Genomic DNA, 19,583 nt, shown 5'->3' with positions numbered 1-19,583 from the left:
CATCCAGCTAATAAAATAATTATATGACATCTCAAAACCGCATGTAAGACACTCTTTCTAAAACTAACGAAACAATCCAACTGACCGATTTATAATTTTTAAAAAATTAACAAGTTTATAACGATGTATGTCCGGAAATATTTCATGAATTTTGTTACAACGAATGAATGATTAATTTACTTTTTGACAAAACTCTTTTTGTCAAAAGAGATAAATTAAATATATAATAATATTTAAATTGGTAAACATTTATTTGTCGACAGTTCTAAATGTTAAATGTAAAATTGAACTATAAATATTTTATTACGTAAAGAAATAAAAAAAAAACAAATTTTTCATATTATATTCGAGATAGAAACAAATATTTGTTTTTTACTGCATTATAATTAAATATAAAAAGTTTGAAAATAAATTCTGATGGATCTAATGTAATATAGAGTAAGAAATATATTCAAATTAATATTCTTTTTTGATTTAGACTAATTATAAGTAGATGAAAGTATATAGCGTTGAATGAAAATCAAAATCGAATTAAATTAAAAAAGTTATTGAATCAGTTTAATTTAATGACTAAAAATACGATCACTTTTTCGGTTCATTCGCACATAACTCGAGTTTAAAAGCCATTGTTGCAGAAACCAATTATTCGACTATTTATCGATCCAATTATATTCACCCTAATTGCACGTTATTTACATAAGAGAAACCAAGTGTCGGTTTTAGATATTACGAATTGAACAGTCTCAAAACTCTTTCTCGTAGTACTTATAAAAATATTTATTTTAAAAGGAATAAAATATATTATTGCGTATAATTTTTACAAATCAAAGCGTTATATTCATTTCCTACGAAAGGAAAGCTTTCAAAAGATTTCTTATTGTTTTTATTATTTTTCATCTTTGACATAAAGCATTCAATCTCTTCTATATAAATCGGACGATTCGATACAAGTACTTTTCTTGTTTTAATAATAAGCAGGAAAAAGCTGCTTTGAAAATTCTTAATATAAAAATCAATTACTTTATAAACAGAGATATCGCAAAGAAATTATCATTTTATTATGTCAAAGTAAAAGTATGTATTCGTAAAGAGAAAATAATTATCTCAAAGTAAAAATAGTATAAAATAATATTTATGGATTCTAAAATCAATCATCTATTTCCTGCGATTATACCACTGCTCCAGTCAATGTAATGTCGCGTAGAAAAAAATCGGTCGATTCTAATTGCGAAGAACTCGTAACACAGTTGGTTGTTCGGCTTTAAGCGCTCGTTGAAATATTACAGGACAAACGCGTAGAAAATCGCGTGGTATTAGCATTATCGTATGATCGACTTCGAAAATAGGCCTCTTGTCTCGAAACGTCTCGAAATAATATACCATGCGTGCGGCGGTAACGCGCGCTTTCATTCTGATCGATACAGTAACACCTCCCAGCAACAGGGCGGACTGCCACAAGTAGTTACAGTCGGCCGCGCGAAGGCCCTCCGTTCTTCCAATTCCTGGCAATAGCTAGATTAATCTGTTCTCCGTCGACTCGTTGTCATGTCGGTGCCAGTTCGATGAAAATCGAATGGAACATGATTGCTGGTCTTGACAGCGTTTAATCGAAATATCAAATTGCTCTCCTCTCTCTCTCTCTCTCTCTCTCTCTCTCTCTCTCTTCTTCTCTTTCTCTCTAAATCTTATTATTATGTTATATTTTATTTAATATAAATAAAGCTTTGAATGTATATAGTAAGGTATATAATAAACAAGAGACGCGTATTTGTTTCTGTAGAAGGAATATGTCGTTTTGTTTTAAAAATCCTACGAGCAATTCGGAGTTCATATTTATCGCTACAAAAATGTTAAAGTCGACTATTATAAAAAAATTCAAACGTAAGAATTTTTATATAGAGAAATTTTATAAATAGCCAGAAATGAACCTTATTCTTCACAGTAAATTGCAGATAAATTTTATTTCAACAGAAATATATGGTCCCAAGAAGAGATTTAGAATTACGTGCACGGAAAGACACCCTATACGTGACCTTATCTAGGTTTGTAGGTTACGACACCCCTCGAAGTTAACCCCCGACGAATTCAATTCTAAATGAATATCACATAAACCATAGAATATATGGGAAGCATCAAGGAACAGTTTTACGGTTTCAAAGTCTCACTTCATTCTTTATTAAACAATAATCTTTCGTATCTAAATGTGCTCGCAAAATATCGTAGCTTTTAGTCTACAAAATATCATAAATGTATAACAACGATAAATATGTAATGACGATAAAAACATGAAAATATCTGGAACGTAAAATTGATCGGTTTTATAATATAAAATTACAAACATAACAAAAATATAAAGTTAGGCTTTTCACGTATAAAAAAATCTTAGAATAAAGAAATATATTTGAAAAACAATAATTAAAAGAAGAACTGCTTTAAAAAATGAATACCTGAATTATTCGCAAAGTATCGTACTTTTTAGCCCATAAAATATTATAAATGTATAATGACGATCAATTATAAACTACGGTGAAAGGTAAGAATATCTGGATGACTAAATTGATGACTAAATGGATGACTAAATTTGCAAAATTCGAAATTTTAAATATGCTATTAGTAGAGATACGTCTAAAAATATAGGAAAATATGTATTTGAAAAACAATAATTTAAAAAAAAGGCTGATGAAAGTCAAACGGAAATTTCAGTGCATAATGTAAATTATTAAACAAATTTATTTTAAATATTTTAAGTTTAATGTTGGGATATTTCAGCTTAATTTGTAACTATCTTCAGCAAGATATCTTAACAGATATTTGTAGATAATCTCACTCCCCACGTAACGCAATCAATTTATTTGCATCAATTTAATCTCTCGTTCTCTATTTCACTTGGCTGTTGTTTGAATCCATTAATCACCCGGCTTATCAATCGGTTGTGACCGACATATTTATTTTTGACATTCAGGATGGATTGCGTTATGTTCTATGTAGCGAGCATAAGGTTATCTCCAAATATTTGTTAACTTGTTGAAGGTGGCTCAAAATTAAGCTAAAATGTCTAATTAACTTACGTGTTTAAAATAACTGTTATTTTGTATATTACGCACCGAAATTCGCCTTCGACTCTCACTCTTCAGTTCTCTTTTTTTTAAATATTATTTTTTTTTTAATTGAGAGTCCTGTTAACTTTTGTTAAAACATATTTGGAAATACAATATATTTTGCGTAATGTGATATTTTCTCTCAATTTCCTATTAAATACATCGAAACTTTTAACTTTTAGTATTTTTGGATTTTTTTGCGACTCACGTTCGTTAAAAAACCTCGTAAAATCATCCCTTAATCGCGCCCCGCAATTTCCACGAGTACCATCCAATAGTAGAATTAATACCGCTCACGTTGGACATTGTAGATAATGTCTATGGCCATTCGGTCGCCAGAATTGAGGTAATATACACGGTAGTATATACGTACGGTGATTTCACGATTTCCAGACGCGACACTGGCGGATCACATGAACGTGCAATTGATAGCGCCGCAGTATGTAACGCATGGCAGCACAGCCATCTTGCTGTGCAATCACACTGTCGCGGACGACTTGCTGCACAAAATAGAATTTATGAAGGGCGAGAAGAGGATATTTCAGTACATTAAGGAGAGGAATCCGCCGTATATCCCAGACAAATCCGTATTCATCGACGGCGCCAAAATGGAGGTGAGCGAAATAGAGCAACAAGGTCTTTGAAATTAGTATTTCTTATTAATTATTTTTTGTATCTTTTTAATTTGTTCTCTTGTTGTTTCGTTATATTTGCTATTAGTCGAATTATCGAGCGTACTCAACTGTTGGGTTCCAACAGAATGGATAAGAGGAAGAGACAACGATTGACTTCATCAATTAACTTTAAACCTGGTTTATTCGATTCTTGACAGCTCATAAATATTTTGAATATCGCTTTACCCTGATACGTATACACTATGACTTTCGCTTTGATGTACATAATTATCTCAAAGGCATCGCAGTCGTGCCGCAACATGACATGCAGGTTCGATAACACGTCTACATAAATTTGTGTCAAATTTACACGGGGCCAAGACTGATGGCAATGATGGCATCGACCTTTGCATCTCAATCTACAATTATATATCTACGTCTATATTGTTATCTTTAAATCTTGAATGTTAATCGAATTTCTATCTCTGTAACGAAAGTCAAGCATGTCTAGACAGAAAGTGTATTAAGAAATAAAATGAGTAACCGCTTTTGTTGAAATTTTCCACATCTTTTCCACGTTTTGCATTGCAAAATAATTTCAATTCAACATATGCGATATTTAATTTCAACCTTTCAGAATACATCTTAAATCCATATATACATAATGTTGCATGCATAGCGCTATTTTAGATTTCTGTTTAATTTTCAATGTTCTAAGTAAATATTTACACGTATATACAGAGTGTTAGTTAAGTATATTGCCATACTCAAAACAGAACGATTCTTTGGTTTATTTCAAGTAAAAAAATCCATATAAACATATGTCCTAAACGGTTTAGTTTCGAAATAAAAAAATTTAAACGTGTAGCAATAATCTGTTTATTTGAAAGAAGTACAGCTTGAACTAGTCAAAAACTAGTCAAAAACAGAAAAACAAAAACAGGCTTCAGTTCTTCTGATGAAATAAAACAATTAGATGAATTGTTGAAAATGTCCACCTTGCGCCATGATACATTCATCGAGCCTTCTTCTCACAGATTGACGTACACGCTCAAAGATACCAGATGTGTTACGTATTGCCTCGCATGAAGCAGCTATTCGATTCCTCAAATCATTCTCATTCTCAATTGGGGTGGTATAAATCAATGATTTCAGATGCTCCCAAAGGAAATAATTCAAAGGATTTAAGTGATCTGGTGAGTCTTAAGTGGTCTAGGAGGCTTTGACTTTGATTTTGTCACTTTATTTACGGTTGTACGAATGGCAATTCACGTGAAGTAAGGCATATTTATACAGGAAGATCCAACGCAATTTACCGTTTCGCCAAACATTTCGCGAACATTCACCTGTATTTCGGAAACTAAGCCGTTTAGGACACATGTTTACATGGACTTTTTTACTTGAAATAAACCAAAGAATCGCCCTGTGAGTATGACAACATACTTAACTAACACCCTGTACATTTATTGTATCATTTGCCATTTCATCTTTATCAAAATTTTACTGTAAGATTCAGAATCTTGAAAATATATAATAATCCTTTCCTTTACAAACAAAGTTTATGCATCAAATTAGTATTTGTTTTTTTTAATTTCTCAAGTATTACCTATTTATGTATGCGTGTGTCTTCGCAACAAATATTTATTTTTTATTATAAGCTTTTCACTTCACTTACCGTTACATCACGCACCTGTTTACGTAAGGAAATAATAAATGTCTCTTTTTTTTTTAACCTGTCGTCTAACATTATTACGTGGACAGGTAAAAATACAACTTGGTCTGCATATATCTATCCCGCACGTTGCGGTACGTTCTATAAGAAAAAACTGTAGTAAACAAAAATCCAAAAATAACGAGGACACCCTCGATAACGTATAAGCTGAATATCCGGAGTCCGCTCCTGTCTTTTGCCAATGATTAAGCGAGCAAAGCTAAACGCATTTACCTAAGGCGCAGTCTTTTATGTATCGACACAAAGCAAAGCTATTTACGTACATATGCATGTACTCCGTTACGTAAAATACTCTCCCTATCCCCCCGAGAACATCGAGTAGTAACGCGTGGCAGCGCAATTTCCTTCGTGAATGTTTTCGATGGGAGCGCGCAGCAGATGGGTGATCTATTAAAAAAGGGATAAGGTGGAAAACCAATACTTGTACTAATCCATATGTGATACCTTAACGTACGAGGATGAGTTGCTTGTGCCAGTATGTATGTAGAGTCAACACATTAATAATGAGGCTACACGTGGCAGAAGTAGAACGTTCATTCGGCCGGAGGGTTTCAGGCCGCTGATGACGAACGATTGTTAAGTGTCGAAAACACTTTTCTCTCTTTCTTTGCGCTGAGGAACTTTCCTGCACTTGGCATTTTCACCCATTTTATTCTCGAGGGAAAAAAATCGATCGAGATTACACGCGCGCGCGACAATTCTTCTTCTTTTATAAATATCTGCCTTTTTTTTTAGGATATACTTTTATCGTCTCCTTTTCTTACTTTCTACTTTAGTTTTCTATTTCTATAGAAACTTTTGAAAAACTATTGGAACTTACACTCGATGACTATTTCGCTACTATTAGAATTCTATTGTTGATAACAGAGAATATGCGACTGTTTCACACAGCGTTATATATAATTCCGAGATATCTTAAAGTTATTACAGTACGTCATGAAAGATGTAGGTAAAGATACGCGTAACAAATAGGGCGCTAAGAATGATTAGATCTAAGCTACTAATAACGAAATTGAGTTAATGCAATAGACCTTCCAGTCACAGTGCCTTAGGAATACTATGATTCTAAAAAAGAAATCATAATAATAGAATAAAGAAATCGTGATGAATAGCTTGAACTTTTCGAATTTTTTTATCTTGTTAATCTGATTACAGGAAAAGAATTTTTTTTTCTATAATTTAGGTGTTTATCACCTCAACACATCCAAATAGAGATTAATCGTGTCCTTTAAGGCTCTTGTAGTCAGCATGCGATTCAAAATCAGTCGGCGGCCTGGTGAAATGTGACGAAATTGGTAGCCACACACACACACACACACACACAAGCACGAGCCCATATACATGCTTGTATGTATGTTACAGCGCTTTGCCGATAAATGACTGAACTTATAGGCGTGGAAAAGTGACGTTTTAACGACGAAATTTGTACTACATGCCATTTCGTTATTATTTGCTCAATTGTGAAAGTCTTGTACTTATGGAAGTCCTGAAAATGGGCAGAAACTATAGTTATCCTGAAATTTTATTCGTAAAAGCGTATATTTCATTCATTTCAACAACTATTCAAATCATGTGTTTCTGTCCAAAATTAGGCTCACTTTACCTGTCTTTTACGACCATTTATTAACTATTAAGGAAGAAAAGGACAATTCTACCGGTTTTTACATGTATTTTAAAGCATTTCTCGTCATAGATTTATCCTTATAAATTGTTTTTATTTACAAATGGCTTGCAGCATAAATTAACGTGCCATTCCTCGCTTCTGACGTCACGATTTCAACATGGCCGCCGCGACTACTTAGGATCCTTAAAGCGAAATATTTGCGACAGATATGATCTAAGTGTAATAGGACCAAAAGTGGTAAAACAATTTTGCTAGAACTTTGAATTACATTATCCAAAGTGTTCTGTTTTGTATTTTCAAAGCATTTCACCTTGCTCGTGCATCCACTCGATATAATTGTAATGACTAGATAAAAGGAATATAAATGATAAATCCTGGTAAAGCTAGTCGGTAGAAGCACACTCTTGAACTTTCATTTAAAAATAATTTTCACTCACTTCATTATCAAATTCAACATATTTAAAAGCAAAGGAATGACTCGTTTAAAAAAAAGATATTGCGATACAAAGGCATTCTATATTCTCTTATGCAAAACGAAACTCTTCTTTATTAAATAACTAAACTTACAGAGTACAAAACAGATTGTAAATATAAAATCATGCTCTGAGAGAAAAATTAATTTTCATACAATTTTGTATGCACACTCGAATTGTTTATGCAGTATTTATTACTTGTGTTCTTTTACGTAGGTATGGAATGTAATTTGATTAAAACGACGTACTCTCCACTTGACCACGATGTGTTATAATCCTTATTAACATGTTGCTAATCTTTTCCAGTTTTCAAAGAATGGCACGACAATCAAATTGCACAATGTGCGTTACGAAGCTTCCGGCATTTATTCCTGTGAAGTCACTATGACAACTCCCATTTATACTGCTGGCGCTGATCCCGTACACATGAAAGTGATATGTGAGTGATATTGTCAACTTTACACACAAGAATAGACATATATATCTCCTTACTAATGGCATTAGTCGTTTTATTGTATTGAATTATATTAATTTTATTGAGCAGCTCCATTTAGGTGCTAAGCAAAATATCAGTATTGATCTAACAAACACAATAATTTGATATGAAAATTATTATTAGATATTATACATTTCTCAGATTGAATAAGTGTCAAGATCTAAATTTTAACTGATCATAAATTGACATAGATTTTTAAATACCATCTCCGCGCATCTTCGATATATTTTTAATAATATTTTTTAGATCCACAAACTGATAATCCTAGAATTACATTCAAGAAGAGTGTATATGTAGTAGGCGAAAGCCTGGAGGCAAATTGTTCATCCTCGCCCGCACATCCAGTTCCTTATATAACATGGTTTATAAACGGCGAAGAGGTAAAAAACAACAGAGATTGAAATACAACTTCGATTTTAACAAGTCCGATAGAAAGAATATCTATTTGACGAGTTAACAATTACGAATGATACACTGTTATTAAAGAATTTATACGTACACTTTTGATCGCTTTTTACTCTTACGATACTTGAACATTTTAGCCCAATAGAATTAATATCACAAAAAATTATAAATTTATTACCTATCCTGCTTCCCAAAAATAGACATTTTTCTAAAGATGATAGCGTCAAAAATAATCATAATGTGATGATCCAAAAAACGTTTTAGCTTGAAGTCTTTACTTTATAGCTCAATTTTTAACTATTTAATTGATTTTTTATGGAGCAACATATAGATACACAAATGGAAAGGACCTCGCACGAAATATACGAAAATAGATCCCGGCTAATTTGGCTGAATTTGTAATATGTTGTAGTCCTGATCAAAAGTCTTCATCGGTATGAAGTAAAATAATGAACAGTTTTTGAGTTATTGTACATCAAACTCTGCCAAAAAAAAATCGCTGTTTAGAGTTGAATATACTATTTTACTTCGTGCCGATGGAGACTTTTGATCAGAACTACAACATATTACAAATTCATCCGAATTAACCGGGATCCATTTTCCGTATGTTTTGTGCGGGGTACTTTGTCGAATTTCAAAATTGTTACGAACTTTACAAAGCTTTTTGATTGCTCACGGAAGACGAAGTAGCACTCGGTATTCTGTAAAAAACGAATAAAAGGGTCTAAATTTTCTTTTTAAAGTGCACCTAGGTATGTCATGTATATACGCTGTATACATAACATATAAAGAACCATAAATCCGACCGTGCAACTGGTGCAACCTCCACACAATACGCGACGGATCTGCAGCGATAGAATCAAGCGAACGTTGTTTTTCCTAACGTGGTTATTTCGAACACAAAGGACATAAATTACGTTAAGATTATAGTATTTTTAGTTTCTCGGAAATATGCCAAGTTGAATGATAACATGTGTTGATTGTTTAATTTTTAGAGTCTCATTTAAGCGAAATTTACATACGGAAAGTTTTTTTATATCGAAAAAAATGACAGGTGCACCTCAAAGAGGAAGCTTAAATCTTTCTATTCGTTTTTTAAAGACTATTTATTTTCAAGCGCTATTCTGTTCATCTTCTGCAAGCCAAAATAAAAAAGACGCTTTCTGCTTCTGTGTTAAATTACTCAGTGAAAAAAGACCGTACAACACTTAATAAATATGCAAATTAAAAATAATGATTCACTCTTGCAAAGATTATAAACTGCTTTCACGTGCGATTTTAATTCACGCCATGGAACTTTGTGAAGTTCGTAAAAACTTTGAAATTGATGTCCACTTATCCGTGTAGCTTCGTAAAAGATCAATCATGTCGTTATCTAAATTACCGATTTGAAAAGTAGAAATTTCTGCAAGCTTTGAAATACTTTTTGGGTTGGTTTATTATGATCGTTTTTGACAAAGTTCCTTGAAAATTACTACTTGTGTTTGAAGGAGAGAATAATATTTTTTAAATATTTTCATATTGCAAAAACATGCTTTTATAATATAATAACTCGAACTTACACGTAATTATGAGCAATTAAATTTTTAAGTAGCTTTGGAAATATATTCCTTCGCCCGATTGTAATTTTCTGATTATCGATTTCCACCAGGTGGATATCGCTCTAGTGACACACTATCCGCATACATATCATAATAAGAACCATCTGATGTTCGCTACTGCTAAACTGAAGGTGGAGGTTTCCGCGTTGCACGCTGGCCAAAATGGGCATCTTGAGATCAGCTGTCAGGCAACAATACCTGCATTTCCCATGCACCACGAGCAATTTGCCGATATTAAAACAAAAACGGTGTCGGGTAAGTTTTTTCATAAGATATCAAACTCTTTTTCGTATGTATAACACACAGATAGAGAAGTCTGTGGACTGTATGGCGAATTCGATCGGAAATACTAGTGCGCACTGGTGCACATTAAAGTCGTTGTACACTGATTTAATTTGAGTATAAAAGTGAAATGCAAATATTTCGAATTATAAAATACACATTTTACCTAATATAATACAATAAAATATATTTCAGGATTTAATTGATTTCTATGTTTACGTATAAACACATCTTTTTTTTACGTTATTTTGGGTACGATGGCTTTAATGTGCACCAGTGCGCACTGAGTGCGTCCAATCGAATTTGCTAATAGGAACAACTTTTAACCATTGAATACATGCATGATGTCGAAAACAGAGTGATAGATAAAGATAGATACGGATTATTTTATTAAAAAACATCGGAAATAAAAAAAATATACATTTTTTCTGCGAAAAACTGACTGCTCTCCGGGACTTTATACCTTTCCACGTGTTTTTTGCCTTCTATGAGCCTCAGGGGGGCGGCTGTCATATTTTTTGTTATTCTTACCAATTTATCAATAACAAAAGTAAAAGTCCCGATGTTTGTACCGTGCGACTTGTTTCAGTGCAAATCATACCAGCGGCGGATGTGACGTCTTCCGCGGCGATTCTCATACGAGAACTCACGCTACCTACAATACTGTGCATATTGAGCGCAATGCACGAGTTTATTCCTTAATAAAAGTCAATTGTTCTAGGATAATTCGGCTGTAACATATCTAATTGTAAGGATGTTAAGGCGATGAACATAAGATCGAACAATCACAATGTCTTCCTTCGATATATCGAAATACACGGGGGCAGCGGTTTTATTGTCTTTGCAGAAGTTTTGTAAACTCATAGACGCGGCTTCTTCGTGCGCAAACTATTTTCGATTATTGCTTATAAAACGAGCGTCGTCTGTCTCGCGAAACATATCAATCCCATTATCATGAGAAACAATTTAATGTCCGAACATTCGGCAAGGTGTGTCGGAAAGCTATGTCTCTTCCTTCAATACTATTCGAATATACTTATCATAGAGTGCATATAATAGGATTTTGAAAATTATTATCTGAAAGTTAAATTAGAAAAGAAAAAAATCGAGCTACGCAAAGATATTTTTGTTCTATAGCAGAACATGTATATATTTGTATTGTTGAATTAGTTAACGTATCTTTGAAAAAAAAAAAGAGTTTATTACAGTTTTAAAGTAAAACGTACATAGCTTTATTGTTAACTATATAAAAATTTGATCTATATTAAAATGTTATCGAGATATCATATGATGTATACATTACAAACTGTAATTTATATTTTATTTTAAAAAATGATATGGTTTTCCGATACGCGTTAATATAACATTTCATCTAGTCTCGCCTCGCCGCTGGGGAAATAAAATGTTTTTTAAGCTAGCAATACATTCTTGTTACTGCGCGCACATTTCTATAAAAGCTATACAAAAAAAAACTCGTATTCGAATAAAAAACACTTTAATATCAGTCGAATTGATTTAATAGACTTTTCCCTTTGGGGATATCTGATTTTAATAGCAGTTTTCCATTAACAGATTTTGCTCTTTCTACAATATTTCCATATATCGTTCAAGCCATTAGAATCTCGATTAAATAAAGAAAGATGATTTTTATTTAATTCGCAGTAGATATAAAATTATCTTTTTTATAATTTAAATCTTTTTACATTACGCCCCGTTTCATGATGTTTCGTAATAAACACACACAGCGATGAGATCAATTTTCCGACAATAATCTAGAGAAGTGACAACTTATCCGCGTATAATAGGACATAGATACTATAGCAAACATTCACCGTCATTTCACCGTAATTCGGAGCTTAGCGCTCCGTAGGAAATATATTCAAGAGAAATTTAAAGCAAGAATGGCGTAAGTCAAAAATATGAATGACTTATAAGGTACTCGGATCTTTTTGCACGTATTGAAATATTTCACGAACACGTTGAAATATCGGACTGTCTTCTAATTTAAATTAATCGTTTTAATACAAATTACATAACAATATAAACGAGTACACCACAAGATCGCTCACTTAGGCCATTTTTGTTTTCGATTCTTCATCTGTACTTCACGCGCTATAACTAACTGAGGGATATCGATGAAACGGGATGTACAACTCACAATCAGTATTACATTACGACTTCCTTCAGCGTATTTTAAAGAAGCAAGCTTAAAAAACACCGCGACAGCGGCTAGGCATTTAGAGGACTGCGAGAAGCTAGAGATAACTAGAGATACTCGAGTCAGAGTTTGATCAATAATGACCTGATCTATTACACATAATTACTAAACAATAAAGCACAATTTCTTTGCTTGAATTTACAATCAATGTACAATCAGATCTTGTGATTATATACTTATCTCTTCGTAATTTTACGAGAGATAGTTAGGCGTTACATCGATCTTATTGAGATCGATCGAAAGACTGCGAAAGAGGGCGAATCGAACTGATTCGATCAAGCTCTGACTCAACCATCTGTAGAAATAGCGATTACGGCCGTGCTTGTGGCCAAACTTTTTGGAACACTATTGGGCGCGTTACCCGTCGATACGACGTGGTTTTTAACTGGATTTAAAACTCTTGATGCCGATACTATCACCAAACAACCAAGCGCTTGGGATTATCTCTTATCTGTGTATTGACACACCTCCTCGTTAAAAAATCATAATCCTCTTTCTCTCTCTTTCTCTTTGCTGTCGGCACTCGTACTAAATACCAGCAACTTTAAACAGCCATATTGGCTGCAGCGTAAGAGTATATTTAGTATGACTACCTGAGCTGGCGGTACTTTGGAATATTAAAAGGATTATGATACGAACGTTATGATAAGAACGTTTACGTTAGAGTGAACGCTAACGATGCTTTCCGAGGCTTTAGAGTACTAATCTAATCTTGATCATTAGGATAATCAGAGGGAACGTATCATCGTCTCCAGTTAGACGACTAATCTAACTAAAAAAGTTTTTGATAGCTTCACAGATCGAATCTTACGAACGTAAGTCTTGTAGCTGACGTTACAAACTAGGGGTACTCAATCGCGCGATCGAATTCAGTTACAATTAAATATAAAGATTAAAAAGCGGCAAATTACTAATTAAATGATAAATTTATTGTCATAGTTAGAGGAAAGTGGAAACGTTAGGGAACAAACATTGACTATGTAGTGCTTTATAGAAGTAAAGAATATATTTATGATTAATGAATTTTTATGCATATATTTCAGATTGTGCGACTATTTGCTAAAATCGAGATTATTCCAATCGCGTGCAAATTCTTACATGCTTTCAAACTTGCAATAAATATACTACTTTTTAATTTTTATTGTACTTGTAAGACGTATAAGGCATCGGTCGTCTAAGCGAAGTTTGAAAGCTTAGTAATGATATTTTAATTGAGAAGTGCCTTTTCATATATCCGCAAATTAGAAAATATCTCAGGCAGATCTTAGTCTGCTAGGCGACATGCTTTTTCTCGGAAAGCAAAATCGCAATCACTGACAACTAATATAGAAAAGAAGTCGTCTTTTTTAACGATCTCACTTTTTAATGAAGTTATCTTTAGTCGTTTCAGCGTTCACTCTAGCATGTCGAAAAAAGCTCGAAAAAAAATTGATCATATTGCAAATTTATACAGATTTGCTGTTTCTAGCTGCACCTTCAATATCAAATTTCATATAAAATTGATTGTGAAGTTTGTAGGGGAAGGGAGAGGACATATGGAAAAGATCGTGATGTGAAAAAAGAAAAATTACATTGGTCATGATGAAAAAGAATTATATTGGAGAACTTCACGTCAGTATATATTTGCCAATGGAGAACTTTACGCCAATACATTGGAAAACTTCACGTCGATACATTCATTATACATACATAAGATTCCACTTTCATCTTTTGCAAGATATATTACGATTTCATTGCCACTAGCGTTCCCAGCAGCGGCTAGCTACGCTTCTTGGAAACGCAACGATAATTTATTTATATTTAGCCCGAGGAAAAGTAAGAAGGTGCACGACTAGGAAGAGCAAGTCTGGTATAAATTAGCAGAAAAACAAAAGTCGACGGAGCGTGGCACAGAAAATGGAGGATCCCGTTAAGCCTTTACGGTAGCTCGCACGCGAGCCATGATACTCTTCGCGGTTTTGGTCCTAATACCGTATCTCCACCCGATTTCCCTGGTGACCGGTGTCGAAACAACCACGACGCCATTGGAGTCTACGGTTGATAAGCCGGCGGTGCGCATCGTCGGCGGGGAGATCACCAACATCAAGAATTATCCATTTAGCGTATGCGTGCGACGCGCCCATTTCTCTCACGCACACAAGCCCCTTAACCTTTCACCTTTGCGAAGAACATCGGTACCGTCACCCACACCTCCACGGAGTGCGTAGTATGACGACTCTGACGTCAATGACGTGGAAGTAACGCGAAGTGTACTCTGCGAGGTCGGGGATGGTTTTATCAGCACCGAAAGTTGACAGAGCGAAATGTTTAGCGATTCAACGCGAACAGAGAGAACGACCTATAAAGTCTTTTAAACGCTCTTTCGTGGAATTAAACTGTTTCAATTTCTAACCGGTAGTACAGAGTAAAATCGTTCGACGATGATGTGATGAAATGAAGTTTTAACTGATGTATCTTGCAGTTTACGCTTTGAGTGTATTCACGTGTAGGACCAACTTGAATATCAGAGAGATATCGGTTTTATTAAAGAAACACACAAGCTCTAGATTACATCGTGCAATTTCGGCACTTCTAATTTCTCGTTTGTGTGATACGTACTGACGGTATACTGATGCACTTTAACTGCTCGTGTCAATCTAACCACAGTACATATATACTGTGATCTAACTTTGAATGCTTTCGAGACAGCCGGAAATCTCAATTTCCAAAATCCAAATAGTTAAGCGTTGTCTTAGTTGACGTTGCATAGAAAGTTGTATGTTATTCTATTCCAAGTTTTAATAGAATAGATATGATATAATTTGAAACGTATCTTTGAATGAGATTTTACGAAACGTCTTTCTTTAACAGATTTAACACGATTTAACAAATTGAGAGTAAACATATATTTAAAAAAATGTTAAAACTCCTTAATGAAAATCTCACATTTCATTTCATATTCTCATAATATATTTTCAAGAATTTTAAATTTATGAAGATTTCCGAAAAATCCTTCAAACTTCATATTTTACATGTTCTCTTTGGAAATCGTAGAAAGAAAAATCTTAGACTATTTCAGAGAGTTCACAAATAATACAAAAAATAATATGAAATTCACAAATGATATAAAAAATTCTAGAAAAGCTGTAGGTTTTTTCGTTTTAAATATTTTTGAAGGTATCCTAATTCGTATAAAAATATTTGAAGCATTTTTCTGAAAATAATGTCGAAATTCTGAAAAATTATGTGAAGGATTCTGAGAACAATTTTCCACCAGGGAAGCGAGAGAAGATTTCTCGTGAAATTGAGATTCAGACGGTCTCGAATATGCTTGGCATTCCGAGCTAGGCGCAAGGGTTAAGGTGGCAACCGACTCGACTCGGACTCGACGAATCCGAATTTTTCAAAGTCAATTCCTCTTAGGTCTCGGTGCAGCGCCGACCCTATAGCCACTCGTGCGGAGGCACTTACGTCGCCTGTAGGTTCGTTATGTCGGCCGCCCATTGCATGGTCAGGTGCGTGTCACAAGACTGCGTTTCGCATTTTGCGCTGTGTCTGTCGCGGAGGGTGGTGTAGTCTCTCTCTCTCTAGCCGGGGCTTTAGCACTTTGTTCTACGTATTTGTTGCCCCATCTCCCTAACACGCAATCTTCATTCCTGGGATGTTTGAACAAAGATGGGATCCCTCCCTGAATTTACATCCCGGAATTAAGATAGCTTTCGAAAATGGGGTGAAAAATGAGCGAGAATATTTCACGTGACATTGTCTGAATAGAACACGTGGACTCTCCGAAGGTGTTAGCAACGCACGACACTCTTTAAGCTTGATTCTGTGTTAATGTTAACTGTGATCTTTTTCATTTAGTGCTATTAAGATGTTGATCTCTTGCTTACTTGCTGATAACGTGTAAGAGTTGATGTGTGTATATAAAAGTTATTCGTTTTAAAGGCCTTCGCGGCCAATTATGATTAGGAAACACTGCCACATCGTACAGCGAATTTATCTTTTCATGCTTTTCTGTGATACATTTACCACACGGATTGGAGTAAATTTATGTACATTTGCGTTGTTGTAATAATATTAATTTTGATAAAGTCACTTTCTTTCACGCAAAAATGCCTTATATGAAAATTTCTAAATCTAGATAAAGTATATACGTTTTGTAATATGTAATATATATACTGGAATTTTATATTTAAATTGCTATTTTGTTTTAATTCTTATGAATCACTTTATAATTGCAATTTCGAAAGAACTTTGAAAGAAGTGAACATACAAAGCATTTATTCCTTTTAAGCTGTACAAAATGACTTAAGCTTCAGATAAATTTTAAGCTCCCTGAAAACGCGAAAAAATTTAAATAACTTTTCTCAGACACTATTCTTAAATTACTTTTTCTTAAAGATTTAAATTGATTTTTTTTTGTTAACAAAAAAATATTAAACGAACTTAATTTCTTTTTAATGTCTTTTTAGCGTTTTTATCGTCACACATTTTTGTCGCTTGCTTTTAGAACATATAAGATATTTTCATATTGTTAAATTTTCTTTAGATAGATTAAACGATCTTTCGCTTTCACTTATTAACTTTTCAAGAAGCTGAGAGAATTAATCTTCTCATTTTTTCTTATAATTAATCCTTAAACACGGAGCTGTCTATGTGATCTAAATCTCTTTAGATTTAAAGTAAGTTTCGCGAAGTAAAAAAGATCACGGAGGGAAAAAATCCTTTGTCGGCTAAAATATAAATTACATCCCGGTATAATCTCGGGAATATAATTATTGTATATCTATTTGTAAACCAAACCAAATGCCCTGGTAAGACATTTTAGGATTACACCACATTACATGAGGTATTAGTGGCCGTGTTTAACCTCCTTGCTACTGCAGAGATGTATGTAACGTGTTCACACGAGAAAAAGCATAAGGCTTGTGTTTGATGTAATGACGTGTCTTGTAAGATGTAAATCGCTTCCATTTGTGAGAAATTAACCGAACAGGTCGGCAGATTTAAATTTCCAGTAAATCTAGTTTGAAAATATGTAATATATATATTTCGGGAGATTGAGTCTCTCTGTAAGAGATATTTATATCTACACATTCTCTATGAAATATTCATTAATTATAAATATTACAGAGAGATGTAATAAGTCCTAAATGTATTTGGGTAGGTAATTTATATCGCGTATGTGAAATATACGCGGAACATTCGGACTTATATTTTCGCTACTCAATGCAACCCTTCTTTCAACTATACAGCAACAACTGGGTGAATAGGATAGGAAGGTGAATCAAACGGTGTCAGCGATCAGGTATAAGAATAACTGCCTGTTGACAACTGGCGTATCAATTATAAAGCGAATTTTGCCCTCTTGTCCCTTCCGTCCCGTTCATCCTCTCTAATTGTATGTATATCTTATTTGTTTTTGACTGTGAGTAGTGATGTGCTGTCTAGCGTATATATTTCACGAGTAACGAGAAGGTTAGCGGCGCTAGATCCTAAGGCAATGATATCTGTCGCGGTATCTATCTGTGTATCGATTAGCTGTGTACTAGCGATGAGATGTACTACTACTCGCGTGAACGTAGTTTCTGTTTTACGTGTCAGCTCGGCCGCTCGTGATTGTACGTAGAGGAAATTGGGGCGCAATCAGTACGTTCGTTTATACGACAGCTACATAAAATATTAAAAGAACGAGTGATTTAAAGGGAACGAGACAAATTGGAAGAGAGTTAATAATTACATTGAAACATGACTTCAATAAATATATTTCCGGTATCGCTTCTCTTCCGTAATCAAACACCAATTTTATGCAATAAATTTTAATTATATTCCATCTTTCTTTAGATGATACAAAAATAGATTCGTAAAAAATAATTTAACACTTAATTCGTTCGTTATTCATTTGTCTTTAATTTTATCGAAAATTTAATTTTCTAATTTATTTGTTATACAAAATTAATGCAGATTTTGTCTCTTCATACTTCGCTTACAAAAAAAAAGAGAAATTATGTTTATCATATTGTCTTAAAAGACAGTATTAATCTTCTTTAAAAAAGAAACGTTGTTTTAAAAAAAATTTCATAATTTCGTGAATATTACATATATTCTTAGTATTTTCTTTTTAGTTATATATTCAACACATACAAAGTAAAATCATTAAACCCAATTGATATTGTTTAATAAGAAAAGTGTTCTGTCAATTACGTTTCACGTCTGATTGCGTTCCACTTTTCCTCACATCGCTCCGTTGTTTAGGTAAAAAAAAAACCAAGGTGTATAATTAACTCGTCGTTGTTTAAAGACGGTTGCTCGACGGCACGTGGGCAGCGGAGAATCCACGCCATTTCTATGTGATAGCCGGCTCGACCTACGTGTATTTACCAAGTTGGGGTTCCATACAGATGGAATTGGTAGACAAGACATTCCCGCACGCAGAGTTTCGATTCTCGGACATGCGAAACGATATTGGATTGTTCAGGGTGACTGTTTATGCCGTGTATATAATTTTGTGTCGATAATAAAGAGAGCAAACCTTGTAATCACTGTGAGTGGCCTTGCACTATCATACATGCCCTGCTTTTACAGCTGAAGAGACCTCTTTACAGAAACGCGTACGTCCAATACGTTACGCTTCCGCCGGTGTATATCACGGATATATTCCAGAAATACACGGAGGAGTGTGTCGCGATTGGATGGGGTCGACACATACCCGACTCAAACGTAAGCAAGTTTACAAAGTGTTTTATTTAAATACGGCATATAAATGAGAATAATATATTCCGATGGAAGAAACATCTTGCAATTTTTTTTTTGTAAATAAAAACCCAATAAAAAATGGACAAACTCTTTTTTCCAGCATTATAAAGGATTTGATTTATCATGAAATAATAATAGAACAATTTTAAATTCCGTTTAAAGCAAACTTTTTCCGATATCTAGAAGAATATCTAATCTTCATCAGACATTCTTTAATATCTATTCTTTATTAGTTTATTTTAGAATCTCCTATCGCGTTTTTCTTTCAAAAAGAAATTTATTTAAATTAATAATTTACTTTG

The 19,583-nt window shown here is 33.7% G+C and overlaps 2 protein-coding genes across 2 annotated transcripts in view; both read left to right on the top strand.

The window, feature by feature from the left end:
* LOC108752193 overlaps positions 1 to 11,256 on the top strand; it is a 14,315-nt gene extending 3,059 nt beyond the window's left edge. The window contains exons 2-6 of the mRNA XM_018492866.1: positions 3,492 to 3,712; positions 7,848 to 7,980; positions 8,284 to 8,417; positions 10,094 to 10,298; positions 10,915 to 11,256. Of these exons, the coding sequence (XP_018348368.1) occupies positions 3,492 to 3,712; positions 7,848 to 7,980; positions 8,284 to 8,417; positions 10,094 to 10,298; positions 10,915 to 11,027 (806 nt within the window). The 3' untranslated portion in view covers positions 11,028 to 11,256. The remainder of the gene's footprint in view (positions 1 to 3,491; positions 3,713 to 7,847; positions 7,981 to 8,283; positions 8,418 to 10,093; positions 10,299 to 10,914) is intronic.
* A 632-nt stretch (positions 11,257 to 11,888) lies between these two features.
* The window catches only part of LOC108752185 (trypsin), a 10,150-nt gene continuing 2,455 nt past the window's right edge, over positions 11,889 to 19,583 (top strand). Inside the window, exons 1-4 of the mRNA XM_018492857.1 lie at positions 11,889 to 14,645; positions 15,946 to 16,037; positions 18,827 to 19,004; positions 19,111 to 19,245. Coding sequence (XP_018348359.1) covers positions 14,484 to 14,645; positions 15,946 to 16,037; positions 18,827 to 19,004; positions 19,111 to 19,245 — 567 coding nt within the window. The 5' untranslated portion in view covers positions 11,889 to 14,483. The remainder of the gene's footprint in view (positions 14,646 to 15,945; positions 16,038 to 18,826; positions 19,005 to 19,110; positions 19,246 to 19,583) is intronic.

The sequence above is a fragment of the Trachymyrmex septentrionalis genome, unplaced genomic scaffold (genome assembly GCF_001594115.1).
Source record: "Trachymyrmex septentrionalis isolate Tsep2-gDNA-1 unplaced genomic scaffold, Tsep1.0 scaffold59, whole genome shotgun sequence".
NCBI lineage: Eukaryota > Metazoa > Arthropoda > Insecta > Hymenoptera > Formicidae > Trachymyrmex > Trachymyrmex septentrionalis.
The sequence above is the reverse complement of the archived record's forward strand: the minus strand, read 5'-3'. Positions and strand labels throughout refer to the sequence as shown.